Source organism: Xenopus tropicalis, chromosome 8 (genome assembly GCF_000004195.4).
Source record: "Xenopus tropicalis strain Nigerian chromosome 8, UCB_Xtro_10.0, whole genome shotgun sequence".
Lineage (NCBI taxonomy): Eukaryota > Metazoa > Chordata > Amphibia > Anura > Pipidae > Xenopus > Xenopus tropicalis.
The window spans coordinates 99,881,776-99,894,182 of record NC_030684.2 but is presented as its reverse complement, the minus strand read 5'-3'; the positions used below and the strand labels follow the sequence as shown (position 1 = coordinate 99,894,182).

Below are 12,407 nucleotides of genomic sequence, written 5' to 3'. Positions count from 1 at the left end.
AACCTGAAATAGTACAGAAAGAGTTAATAAAAGAGGAGGAGACAGTTATAGAGTCCTTAAGCCTCTCACTTGAGACTGAGCCAACAACAGTTCCCAAAGAAAAGGTAAAAGTCGAGCTTCAACAAGAGAAAGAAAAGTCCAAACCTGACACTGACATCGTCCAGTCATTGGAAATACCAAAAGAAGTAAAAGAAAAAGAATCTGAAATAGTACAGAAAGAGTTAAGCATTCATGTGGAACCCTCTATGGAAGAACACTGGGAGGTGCAGGGAAAAGGAAAAAGACGCAAGAAAAAGGTTACCAAAGTAGAGAAGACTGTGAAGTCTACAGAAAGCCAAGACGTAGGTGTAACTTCTCCTAAGGAAGAATATGTTTTCACCTCACAAACAAAAATGCAATTTGAGCTTGAAGACACTGGCGAAACATTGTCCCCAACTGAAGAAGAACTAAAGCCTCAAAAAGAGATGGCAGAGACTGCAACTGTAAAGACTGAGCCAAGTGAAACAAAAGTTTTCCTGACCATGTCAGAAGACAGAGTAGATACGGCTCAAATCACAGAACCCACAACACAAATTCTAGAGACAGTTACGCAATTGGCAGTTTGCGAAACACAGCTTCCAGCATCCACAACAGAGCAGGGTCCACAGCAGGCAGAAGACACTCAACTTGACTTAGAAGAAAAAGAGAGAGAAATTAGCAGTGAATATGTCAGTGCTGCCGAAAATCAATCAGCTTCTTTGGGTTGGGGCATACAGCTCCCTGCATTCAAAATACCACTGTTTGGCATATCTGAAAAACCAGCGGATCTAATAGACTCTGCCGACGTTTCAATCACCAAGGAGGAAGAAAAGCCAGAGAATGAATCTAAAGTTCAAACGGACAGACTGATCACTCACGAGGCAACCCCGATGCAAGAACACTGGGATGTACACGGTACAGGCACAGAGCACAGCATAAGGATTACAACGGTTCAAAAAACCATCATATCCCCAGAAAGCCAAATAGTTGACAAAACCTCTCCAGCTCAACTCTATGAGATAAAAAGAGAATACAAGATGGAAGATATCAACGAAACATTTGCTCCAACTGAAGAAGAATTAAAACCTACAAAGGAAATGGCTGAGGCTGCAACTCTCGACACTGGGTTCAGTAAAAGAGACGTTTCCCTCAAGGTGGCTGAAGAAACAGTGGAGAAAGCAACAGAAACTCAGGACACGCAAATTACAGAACCCAAAACACAAGTTCTAGAGACAGTTGCCGAATCATCACTTAGCGAAACACAGCTTTCAACATTTTCCACTCTAGAATTTGGACAGCCGGATCAAGCGGCTATCCCTGATAGCTCTGATGCTACTCCACAGCCGAAAGAAGATATTAAACGTGAGTTAGAAGAAAGAGAAACTAAGAGTGAATATATCAGCACCGTAGCAAAGGAAACAAGTTCTTGGGGTTGGGGCATACAGCTCCCTGCATTCAAAATACCATTGTTTGGCAAATCCGACAAACCAGCTGATCTGATAGAAACTGAAGATGTTTCAAAACCCAAACAAGAATTAAAGTCCGAGACTGAAATAAAAGAGGGGGAGACAGTTATACAGTCTGTAAGCCTCTCAGTTGAAACTGAGCCAACAACAGTTCCCAAAGAAAAGATAGAAGTAGAGCTTCAGCAAGCGGATGAAAAGTCCAAACCTGACACTGACACCGTCCAGTCATTGGAAATACCAAAAGAACTTAAAGAAAAAGAACCTGAAATAGTACAGAAAGAGTTAATAAAAGAGGAGGAGACAGTTATAGAGTCCTTAAGCCTCTCACTTGAGACTGAGCCAACAACAGTTCCCAAAGAAAAGGTAAAAGTCGAGCTTCAACAAGAGAAAGAAAAGTCCAAACCTGACACTGACATCGTCCAGTCATTGGAAATACCAAAAGAAGTAAAAGAAAAAGAATCTGAAATAGTACAGAAAGAGTTAAGAATTCATGTGGAACCCTCTATGGAAGAACACTGGGAGGTGCAGGGAAAAGGAAAAAGACGCAGGAAAAAGGTTACAAAAGTAGAGAAGACTGTCAAGTCTACAGAAAGCCAAGACGTAGGTGTAACTTCTCCTACGGAAGAATACGTTTTCACCTCACAAAGAAAAATGCAATTTGAGCTTGAAGACACTGGCGAAACTTTGTCCCCAACTGAAGAAGAACTAAAGCCTCAAAAAGAGATGGCAGAGACTGCAACTGTAAAGACTGAGCCAAGTGAAACAAAAGTTTTCCTGACCATGTCAGAAGACAGAGTAGATACGGCTCAAATCACAGAACCCACAACACAAATTCTAGAGACAGTTATGCAATTGGCATTTTGCGAAACACAGCTTCCAGCATCCACAACAGAGGAGGGTCCACAGCAGGCAGAAGACACTCAACTTGACTTAGAAGAAAAAGAGAGAGAAATTAGCAGTGAATATGTCAGTGCTGCCGAACATCAATCAGCTTCTTTGGGTTGGGGCATACAGCTCCCTGCATTCAAAATACCACTGTTTGGCATATCTGAAAAAACAGCAGATCTAATCACCAAGGAGGAAGAAAAGCCAGAGAGTGAATCTAATGTTCAAACGGACAGACTGATCACTCACGAGGCAACCCCGATGCAAGAACACTGGGATGTACAGGGTACAGGAACAGAGCACAGCATAAGGATTACAACCGTTCAAAAAACCATCATATCCCCAGAAAGCCAAATAGTTGACAAAACGTCTCCGGCTCAACTCTATGAGATAAAAAGAGAATACAAGGTGGAAGATATCAGCGAAACATTTGCTCCAACTGAAGAAGAATTAAAACCTACAAAAGAAATGGCTGAGGCTGCAACTCTCGACACTGGGTTAAGAAAAAGAGACGTTTCCCTCAAGGTGGCTGAAGAAACAGTGGAGAAAGCAACAGAAACTCAGGACATGCAAATTACAGAACCCAAAACACAAGTTCTAGAGAAAGTTGCCGAATCATCACTTAGCGAAACACAGCTTTCAACAATTTCCACTCTAGAATTTGGACAGCCTGATCAAGCGGCTATCCCTGATAGCTCTAATGCTACTCCACAGCCGAAAGAAGATATTAAATGTGAGTTAGAAGAAAGAGAAGGAGAAACTAAGAGTGAATATATCGGCACTGTAGCAAAGGAAACAAGTTCTTGGGGTTGGGGCATACAGCTCCCTGCATTCAAAATACCATTGTTTGGCAAATCCGACAAACCAGCTGATCTGATAGAAACTGAAGATGCTTCAAAACCCAAAGAAGAATTAAAGTCCGAGACTGAAATAAAAGAGGGGGAGACAGTTATACAGTCTGTAAGCCTCTCAGTTGAAACTGAGCCAACAACAGTTCCCAAAGAAAAGGTAGAAGTCGAGCTTCAGCAAGCGGATGAAAAGTCCAAACCTGACACTGACACCGTCCAGTCATTGGAAATACCAAAAGAACTTAAAGAAAAAGAACCTGAAATAGTACAGAAAGAGTTAATAAAAGAGGAGGAGACAGTTATAGAGTCCTTAAGCCTCTCACTTGAGACTGAGCCAACAACAGTTCCCAAAGAAAAGGTAAAAGTCGAGCTTCAACAAGAGGAAGAAAAGTCCAAACCTGACACTGACATCGTCCAGTCATTGGAAATACCAAAAGAAGTAAAAGAAAAAGAATCTGAAATAGTACAGAAAGAGTTAAGAATTCATGTGGAACCCTCTATGGAAGAACACTGGGAGGTGCAGGGAAAAGGAAAAAGACGCAGGAAAAAGGTTACAAAAGTAGAGAAGTCTGTCAAGTCTACAGAAAGCCAAGACGTAGGTTTAACTTCTCCTACGGAAGAATACGTTTTCACCTCACAAAGAAAAATGCAATTTGAGCTTGAAGACACTGGCGAAACTTTGTCCCCAACTGAAGAAGAACTAAAGCCTCAAAAAGAGATGGCAGAGATTGCAACTGTAAAGTCTGAGCCAAGTGAAACAAAAGTTTTCCTGACCATGTCAGAAGACAGAGTAGATACGGCTCAAATCACAGAACCCACAACACAAATTCTAGAGACAGTTATGCAATTGGCAGTTTGCGAAACACAGCTTCCAGCATCCACAACAGAGGAGGGTCCACAGCAGGCAGAAGACACTCAACTTGACTTAGAAGAAAAAGAGAGAGAAATTAGCAGTGAATATGTCAGTGCTGCCGAAAATCAATCAGCTTCTTTGGGTTGGGGCATACAGCTCCCTGCATTCAAAATACCACTGTTTGGCATATCTGAAAAACCAGCAGATCTAATAGACTCTGCCGTCGTTTCAATCACCAAGGAGAAAGAAAAGCCAGAGAGTGAATCTAAAGTTCAACCGGATAGACTGATCACTCACGAGGCAACCCCGATGCAAGAACACTGGGATGTACAGGGTACAGGCACAGAGCACAGCATAAGGATTACAACGGTTCAAAAAACCATCATATCCCCAGAAAGCCAAATAGTTGACAAAACCTCTCCGGCTCAAATCTATGAGATAAAAAGAGAATACAAGGTGGAAGATATCAGCGAAACATTTGCTCCAACTGAAGAAGAATTAAAACCTACAAAAGAAATGACTGAGGCTGCAACTCTCGACACTGGCTTAAGTAAAAGAGACGTTTCCCTCAAGGTGGCTGAAGAAACAGTGGAGAAAGCAACAGAAACTCAGGACATGCAAATTACAGAACCCAAAACACAAGTTCTAGAGACAGTTGCCGAATCATCACTTAGCGAAACACAGCTTTCAACATTTTCCACTCTAGAATTTGGACAGCCTGATCAAGCGGCTATCCCTGATAGCTCTGATGCTACTCCACAGCCGAAAGAAGATATTAAACGTGAGTTAGAAGAAAGAGAAGGAGAAACTAAGAGTGAATATATCAGCACCGTAGCAAAGGAAACAAGTTCTTGGGGTTGGGGCATACAGCTCCCTGCATTTAAAATACCATTGTTTGGCAAATCCGACAAACCAGCTGATCTGATAGAAACTGAAGATGCTTCAAAACCCAAAGAAGAATTAAAGTCCGAGACTGAAATAAAAGAGGAGGAGACAGTTATAGAGTCCTTAAGCCTCTCACTTGAGACTGAGCCAACAACAGTTCCCAAAGAAAAGGTAAAAGTCGAGCTTCAACAAGAGGAAGAAAAGTCCAAACCTGACACTGACATCGTCCAGTCATTGGAAATACCAAAAGAAGTAAAAGAAAAAGAATCTGAAATAGTACAGAAAGAGTTAAGCATTCATGTGGAACCCTCTATGGAAGAACACTGGGAGGTGCATGGTAAAGGAAAAAGACGCAAGAAAAAGGTTACCAAAGTAGAGAAGACTGTGAAGTCTACAGAAAGCCAAGACGTAGGTGTAACTTCTCCTAAGGAAGAATACGTTTTCACCTCACAAACAAAAATGCAATTTGAGCTTGAAGACACTGGCGAAACATTGTCCCCAACTGAAGAAGAACTAAAGCCTCAAAAAGAGATGGCAGAGACTGCAACTGTAAAGACTGAGCCAAGTGAAACAAAAGTTTTCCTGACCATGTCAGAAGACAGAGTAGATACGGCTCAAATCACAGAACCCACAACACAAATTCTAGAGACAGTTACGCAATTGGCAGTTTGCGAAACACAGCTTCCAGCATCCACAACAGAGGAGGGTCCACAGCAGGCAGAAGACACTCAACTTGACTTAGAAGAAAAAGAGAGAGAAATTAGCAGTGAATATGTCAGTGCTGCCGAAAATCAATCAGCTTCTTTGGGTTGGGGCATACAGCTCCCTGCATTCAAAATACCACTGTTTGGCATATCTGAAAAACCAGCAGATCTAATAGACTCTGCCGTCGTTTCAATCACCAAGGAGAAAGAAAAGCCAGAGAGTGAATCTAAAGTTCAACCGGATAGACTGATCACTCACGAGGCAACCCCGATGCAAGAACACTGGGATGTACAGGGTACAGGCACAGAGCACAGCATAAGGATTACAATGGTTCAAAAAACCATCATATCCCCAGAAAGCCAAATAGTTGACAAAACTTCTCCGGCTCAAATCTATGAGATAAAAAGAGAATACAAGGTGAAGGATATCAGCGAAACATTTGCTCCAACTGAAGAAGAATTAAAACCTACAAAAGAAATGACTGAGGCTGCAACTCTCGACACTGGGTTAAGTAAAAGAGACGTTTCCCTCAAGGTGGCTGAAGAAACAGTGGAGAAAGCAACAGAAACTCAGGACACGCAAATTACAGAACCCAAAACACAAGTTCTAGAGACAGTTGCCGAATCATCACTTAGCGAAACACAGCTTTCAACATTTTCCACACTAGAATTTGGACAGCCTGATCAAGCGGCTATCCCTGATAGCTCTAATGCTACTCCACAGCCGAAAGAAGATATTAAACGTGAGTTAGAAGAAAGAGAAGGAGAAACTAAGAGTGTATATATCAGCACCGTAGCAAAGGAAACAAGTTCTTGGGGTTGGGGCATACAGCTCCCTGCATTCAAAATACCATTGTTTGGCAAATCCGACAAACCAGCTGATCTGATAGAAACTGAAGATGCTTCAAAACCCAAAGAAGAATTAAAGTCCGAGACTGAAATAAAAGAGGGGGAGACAGTTATACAGTCTGTAAGCCTCTCAGTTGAAACTGAGCCAACAACAGTTCCCAAAGAAAAGGTAGAAGTCGAGCTTCAGCAAGCGGATGAAAAGTCCAAACCTGACACTGACACCGTCCAGTCATTGGAAATACCAAAAGAACTTAAAGAAAATGAACCTGAAATAGTACAGAAAGAGTTAATAAAAGAGGAGGAGACAGTTATAGAGTCCTTAAGCCTCTCACTTGAGACTGAGCCAACAACAGTTCCCAAAGAAAAGGTAAAAGTCGAGCTTCAACAAGAGAAAGAAAAGTCCAAACCTGACACTGACATCGTCCAGTCATTGGAAATACCAAAAGAAGTAAAAGAAAAAGAATCTGAAATAGTACAGAAAGAGTTAAGAATTCATGTGGAACCCTCTATGGAAGAACACTGGGAGGTGCAGGGAAAAGGAAAAAGACGCAGGAAAAAGGTTACAAAAGTAGAGAAGACTGTCAAGTCTAAAGAAAGCCAAGACGTAGGTGTAACTTCTCCTACGGAAGAATACGTTTTCACCTCACAAACAAAAATGCAATTTGAGCTTGAAGACACTGGCGAAACTTTGTCCCCAACTGAAGAAGAACTAAAGCCTCAAAAAGAGATGGCAGAGACTGCAACTGTAAAGACTGAGCCAAGTGAAACAAAAGTTTTCTTGTCCATGTCAGAAGACAGAGTAGATACGGCTCAAATCACAGAACCCACAACACAAATTCTAGAGACAGTTATGCAATTGGCAGTTTGCGAAACACAGCTTCCAGCATCCACAACAGAGGAGGGTCCACAGCAAGCAGAAGACACTCAACTTGACTTAGAAGAAAAAGAGAGAGAAATTAGCAGTGAATATGTCAGTGCTGCCGAAAATCAATCAGCTTCTTTGGGTTGGGGCATACAGCTCCCTGCATTCAAAATACCACTGTTTGGCATATCTGAAAAAACAGAAGATCTAATCACCAAGGAGGAAGAAAAGCCAGAGAGTGAATCTAAAGTTCAAACAGACAGACTGATCACTCACGAGGCAACCCCGATGCAAGAACACTGGGATGTACAGGGTACAGGCACAGAGCACAGCATAAGGATTACAACAGTTCAAAAAACCATCATATCCCCAGAAAGCCAAATAGTTGACAAAACCTCTCCGGCTCAACTCTATGAGATAAAAAGAGAATACAAGGTGGAAGATATCAGCGAAACATTTGCTCCAACTGAAGAAGAATTAAAACCTACAAAAGAAATGGCTGAGGCTGCAACTCTCGACACTGGGTTAAGAAAAAGAGACGTTTCCCTCAAGGTGGCTGAAGAAACAGTGGAGAAAGCAACAGAAACTCAGGACACGCAAATTACAGAACCCAAAACACAAGTTCTAGAGACAGTTGCTGAATCATCACTTAGCGAAACACAGCTTTCAACAATTTCCACTCTAGAATTTGGACAGCCTGATCAAGCGGCTATCCCTGATAGCTCTGATGCTACTCCACAGCCGAAAGAAGATATTAAACATGAGTTAGAAGAAAGAGAAGGAGAAACTAAGAGTGAATATATCAGCACCGTAGCAAAGGAAACAAGTTCTTGGGGTTGGGGCATACAGCTCCCTGCATTCAAAATACCATTGTTTGGCAAATCCGACAAACCAGCTGATCTGATAGAAACTGAAGATGCTTCAAAACCCAAAGAAGAATTAAAGTCCGAGACTGAAATAAAAGAGGGGGAGACAGTTATACAGTCTGTAAGCCTCTCAGTTGAAACTGAGCCAACAACAGTTCCCAAAGAAAAGGTAGAAGTCGAGCTTCAGCAAGCGGATGAAAAGTCCAAACCTGACACTGACACCGTCCAGTCATTGGAAATACCAAAGAACTTAAAGAAAAAGAACCTGAAATAGTACAGAAAGAGTTAATAAAAGAGGAGGAGACAGTTATAGAGTCCTTAAGCCTCTCACTTGAGACTGAGCCAACAACAGTTCCAAAAGAAAAGGTAAAAGTCGAGCTTCAACAAGAGAAAGAAAAGTCCAAACCTGACACTGACATCGTCCAGTCATTGGAAATACCAAAAGAAGTAAAAGAAAAAGAATCTGAAATAGTACAGAAAGAGTTAAGAATTCATGTGGAACCCTCTATGGAAGAACACTGGGAGGTGCAGGGAAAAGGAAAAAGACGCAGGAAAAAGGTTACAAAAGTAGAGAAGACTATCAAGTCTACAGAAAGCCAAGACGTAGGTGTAACTTCTCCTACGGAAGAATACGTTTTCACCTCACAAGAAAAATGCAATTTGAGCTTGAAGACACTGGCGAAACTTTGTCCCCAACTGAAGAAGAACTAAAGCCTCAAAAAGAGATGGCAGAGACTGCAACTGTAAAGACTGAGCCAAGTGAAACAAAAGTTTTCCTGACCATGTCAGAAGACAGAGTAGATACGGCTCAAATCACAGAACCCACAACACAAATTCTAGAGACAGTTATGCAATTGGCAGTTTGCGAAACACAGCTTCCAGCATCCACAACAGAGGAGGGTCCACAGCAAGCAGAAGACACTCAACTTGACTTAGAAGAAAAAGAGAGAGAAATTAGCAGTGAATATGTCAGTGCTGCCGAAAATCAATCAGCTTCTTTGGGTTGGGGCATACAGCTCCCTGCATTCAAAATACCACTGTTTGGCATATCTGAAAAAACAGCAGATCTAATCACCAAAGGAGGAAGAAAAGCCAGAGAGTGAATCTAAAGTTCAAACGGACAGACTGATCACTCACGAGGCAACCCCGATGCAAGAACACTGGGATGTACAGGGTACAGGCACAGAGCACAGCATAAGGATTACAACCGGTTCAAAAAACCATCATATCCCCAGAAAGCCAAATAGTTGACAAAACCTCTCCGGCTCAACTCTATGAGATAAAAAGAGAATACAAGGTGGAAGATATCAGCGAAACATTTGCTCCAACTGAAGAAGAATTAAAACCTACAAAAGAAATGGCTGAGGCTGCAACTCTCGACACTGGGTTAAGAAAAAGAGACGTTTCCCTCAAGGTGGCTGAAGAAACAGTGGAGAAAGCAACAGAAACTCAGGACATGCAAATTACAGAACCCAAAACACAAGTTCTAGAGACAGTTGCCGAATCATCACTTAGCGAAACACAGCTTTCAACAATTTCCACTCTAGAATTTGGACAGCCTGATCAAGCGGCTATCCCTGATAGCTCTAATGCTACTCCACAGCCGAAAGAAGATATTAAATGTGAGTTAGAAGAAAGAGAAGGAGAAACTAAGAGTGTATATATCAGCACCGTAGCAAAGGAAACAAGTTCTTGGGGTTGGGGCATACAGCTCCCTGCATTCAAAATACCATTGTTTGGCAAATCCGACAAACCAGCTGATCTGATAGAAACTGAAGATGCTTCAAAACCCAAAGAAGAATTAAAGTCCGAGACTGAATTAAAAGAGGGGGAGACAGTTATACAGTCTGTAAGCCTCTCAGTTGAAACTGAGCCAACAACAGTTCCCAAAGAAAAGGTAGAAGTCGAGCTTCAGCAAGCGGATGAAAAGTCAAAACCTGACACTGACACCGTCCAGTCATTGGAAATACCAAAAGAACTTAAAGAAAAAGAACCTGAAATAGTACAGAAAGAGTTAATAAAAGAGGAGGAGACAGTTATAGAGTCCTTAAGCCTCTCACTTGAGACTGAGCCAACAACAGTTCCCAAAGAAAAGGTAAAAGTCGAGCTTCAACAAGAGGAAGAAAAGTCCAAACCTGACACTGACATCGTCAAGTCATTGGAAATACCAAAAGAAGTAAAAGAAAAAGAATCTGAAATAGTACAGAAAGAGTTAAGCATTCATGTGGAACCCTCTATGGAAGAACACTGGGAGGTGCAGGGTAAAGGAAAAAGACGCAGGAAAAAGGTTACCAAAGTAGAGAAGACTGTGAAGTCTACAGAAAGCCAAGACCTAGGTGTAACTTCTCCTAAGGAAGAATACGTTTTCACCTCACAAACAAAAATGCAATTTGAGCTTGAAGACTCTGGCGAAACATTGTCCCCAACTGAAGAAGAACTAAAGCCTCAAAAAGAGATGGCAGAGACTGCAACTGTAAAGACTGAGCCAAGTGAAACAAAAGTTTTCCTGACCATGTCAGAAGACAGAGTAGATACGGCTCAAATCACAGAACCCACAACACAAATTCTAGAGACAGTTACGCAATTGGCAGTTTGTGAAACACAGCTTCCAGCATCCACAACAGAGGAGGGTCCACAGCAGGCAGAAGACACTCAACTTGACTTAGATGAAAAAGAGAGAGAAATTAGCAGTGAATATGTCAGTGCTGCCGAAAATCAATCAGCTTCTTTGGGTTGGGGCATACAGCTCCCTGCATTCAAAATACCACTGTTTGGCATATCTGAAAAACCAGCGGATCTAATAGACTCTGCCGTCGTTTCAATCACCAAGGAGGAAGAAAAGCCAAAGAGTGAATCTAAAGTTCAGCCGGATAGACTGATCACTCACGAGGCAACCCCGATGCAAGAACACTGGGATGTACAGGGTACAGGCACAGAGCACAGCATAAGGATTACAACGGTTCAAAAAACCATCATATCCCCAGAAAGCCAAATAGTTGACAAAACCTCTCCGGCTCAACTCTATGAGATAAAAAGAGAATACAATGTGGAAGATATCAGCGAAACATTTGCTCCAACTGAAGAAGAATTAAAACCTACAAAGAAATGGCTGAGGCTGCAACTCTCGACACTGGGTTAAGTAAAAGAGACGTTTCCCTCAAGGTGGCTGAAGAAACAGTGGAGAAAGCAACAGAAACTCAGGACACGCAAATTACAGAACCCAAAACACAAGTTCTAGAGACAGTTGCCGAATCATCACTTAGCGAAACACAGCTTTCAACAATTTCCACTCTAGAATTTGGACAGCCTGATCAAGCGGCTATCCCTGATAGCTCTGATGCTACTCCACAGCCGAAAGAAGATATTAAACGTGAGTTAGAAGAAAGAGAAGGAGAAACTAAGAGTGAATATATCAGCACCGTAGCAAAGGAAACAAGTTCTTGGGGTTGGGGCATACAGCTCCCTGCATTCAAAATACCATTGTTTGGCAAATCCGACAAACCAGCTGATCTGATAGAAACTGAAGATGCTTCAAAACCCAAAGAAGAATTAAAGTCCGAGACTGAAATAAAAGAGGGGGAGACAGTTATACAGTCTGTAAGCCTCTCAGTTGAAACTGAGCCAACAACAGTTCCCAAAGAAAAGGTAGAAGTCGAGCTTCAGCAAGCGGATGAAAAGTCAAAACCTGACACTGACACCGTCCAGTCATTGGAAATACCAAAAGAACTTAAAGAAAAAGAACCTGAAATAGTACAGAAAGAGTTAATAAAAGAGGAGGAGACAGTTATAGAGTCCTTAAGCCTCTCACTTGAGACTGAGCCAACAACAGTTCCAAAAGAAAAGGTAAAAGTCGAGCTTCAACAAAAGAAAGAAAAGTCCAAACCTGACACTGACATCGTCCAGTCATTGGAAATACCAAAAGAAGTAAAAGAAAAAGAATCTGAAATAGTACAGAAAGAGTTAAGAATTCATGTGGAACCCTCTATGGAAGAACACTGGGAGGTGCAGGGAAAAGGAAAAAGACGCAGGAAAAAGGTTACAAAAGTAGAGAAGACTGTCAAGTCTACAGAAAGCCAAGACGTAGGTGTAACTTCTCCTATGGAAGAATACGTTTTCACCTCACAAAGAAAAATGCAATTTGAGCTTGAAGACACTGGCGAAACTTTGTCCC

The 12,407-nt window shown here is 41.8% G+C and overlaps 1 protein-coding gene across 1 annotated transcript in view; it reads left to right on the top strand.

Annotated features, from left to right (window-relative positions):
* The window catches only part of ahnak2 (AHNAK nucleoprotein 2), a 55,921-nt gene that overhangs the window by 24,803 nt on the left and 18,711 nt on the right, over positions 1-12,407 (top strand). The window contains exons 8-9 of the mRNA XM_031891699.1: positions 36-1,580; positions 1,779-4,725. Coding sequence (XP_031747559.1) covers positions 36-1,580; positions 1,779-4,725 — 4,492 coding nt within the window. The remainder of the gene's footprint in view (positions 1-35; positions 1,581-1,778; positions 4,726-12,407) is intronic.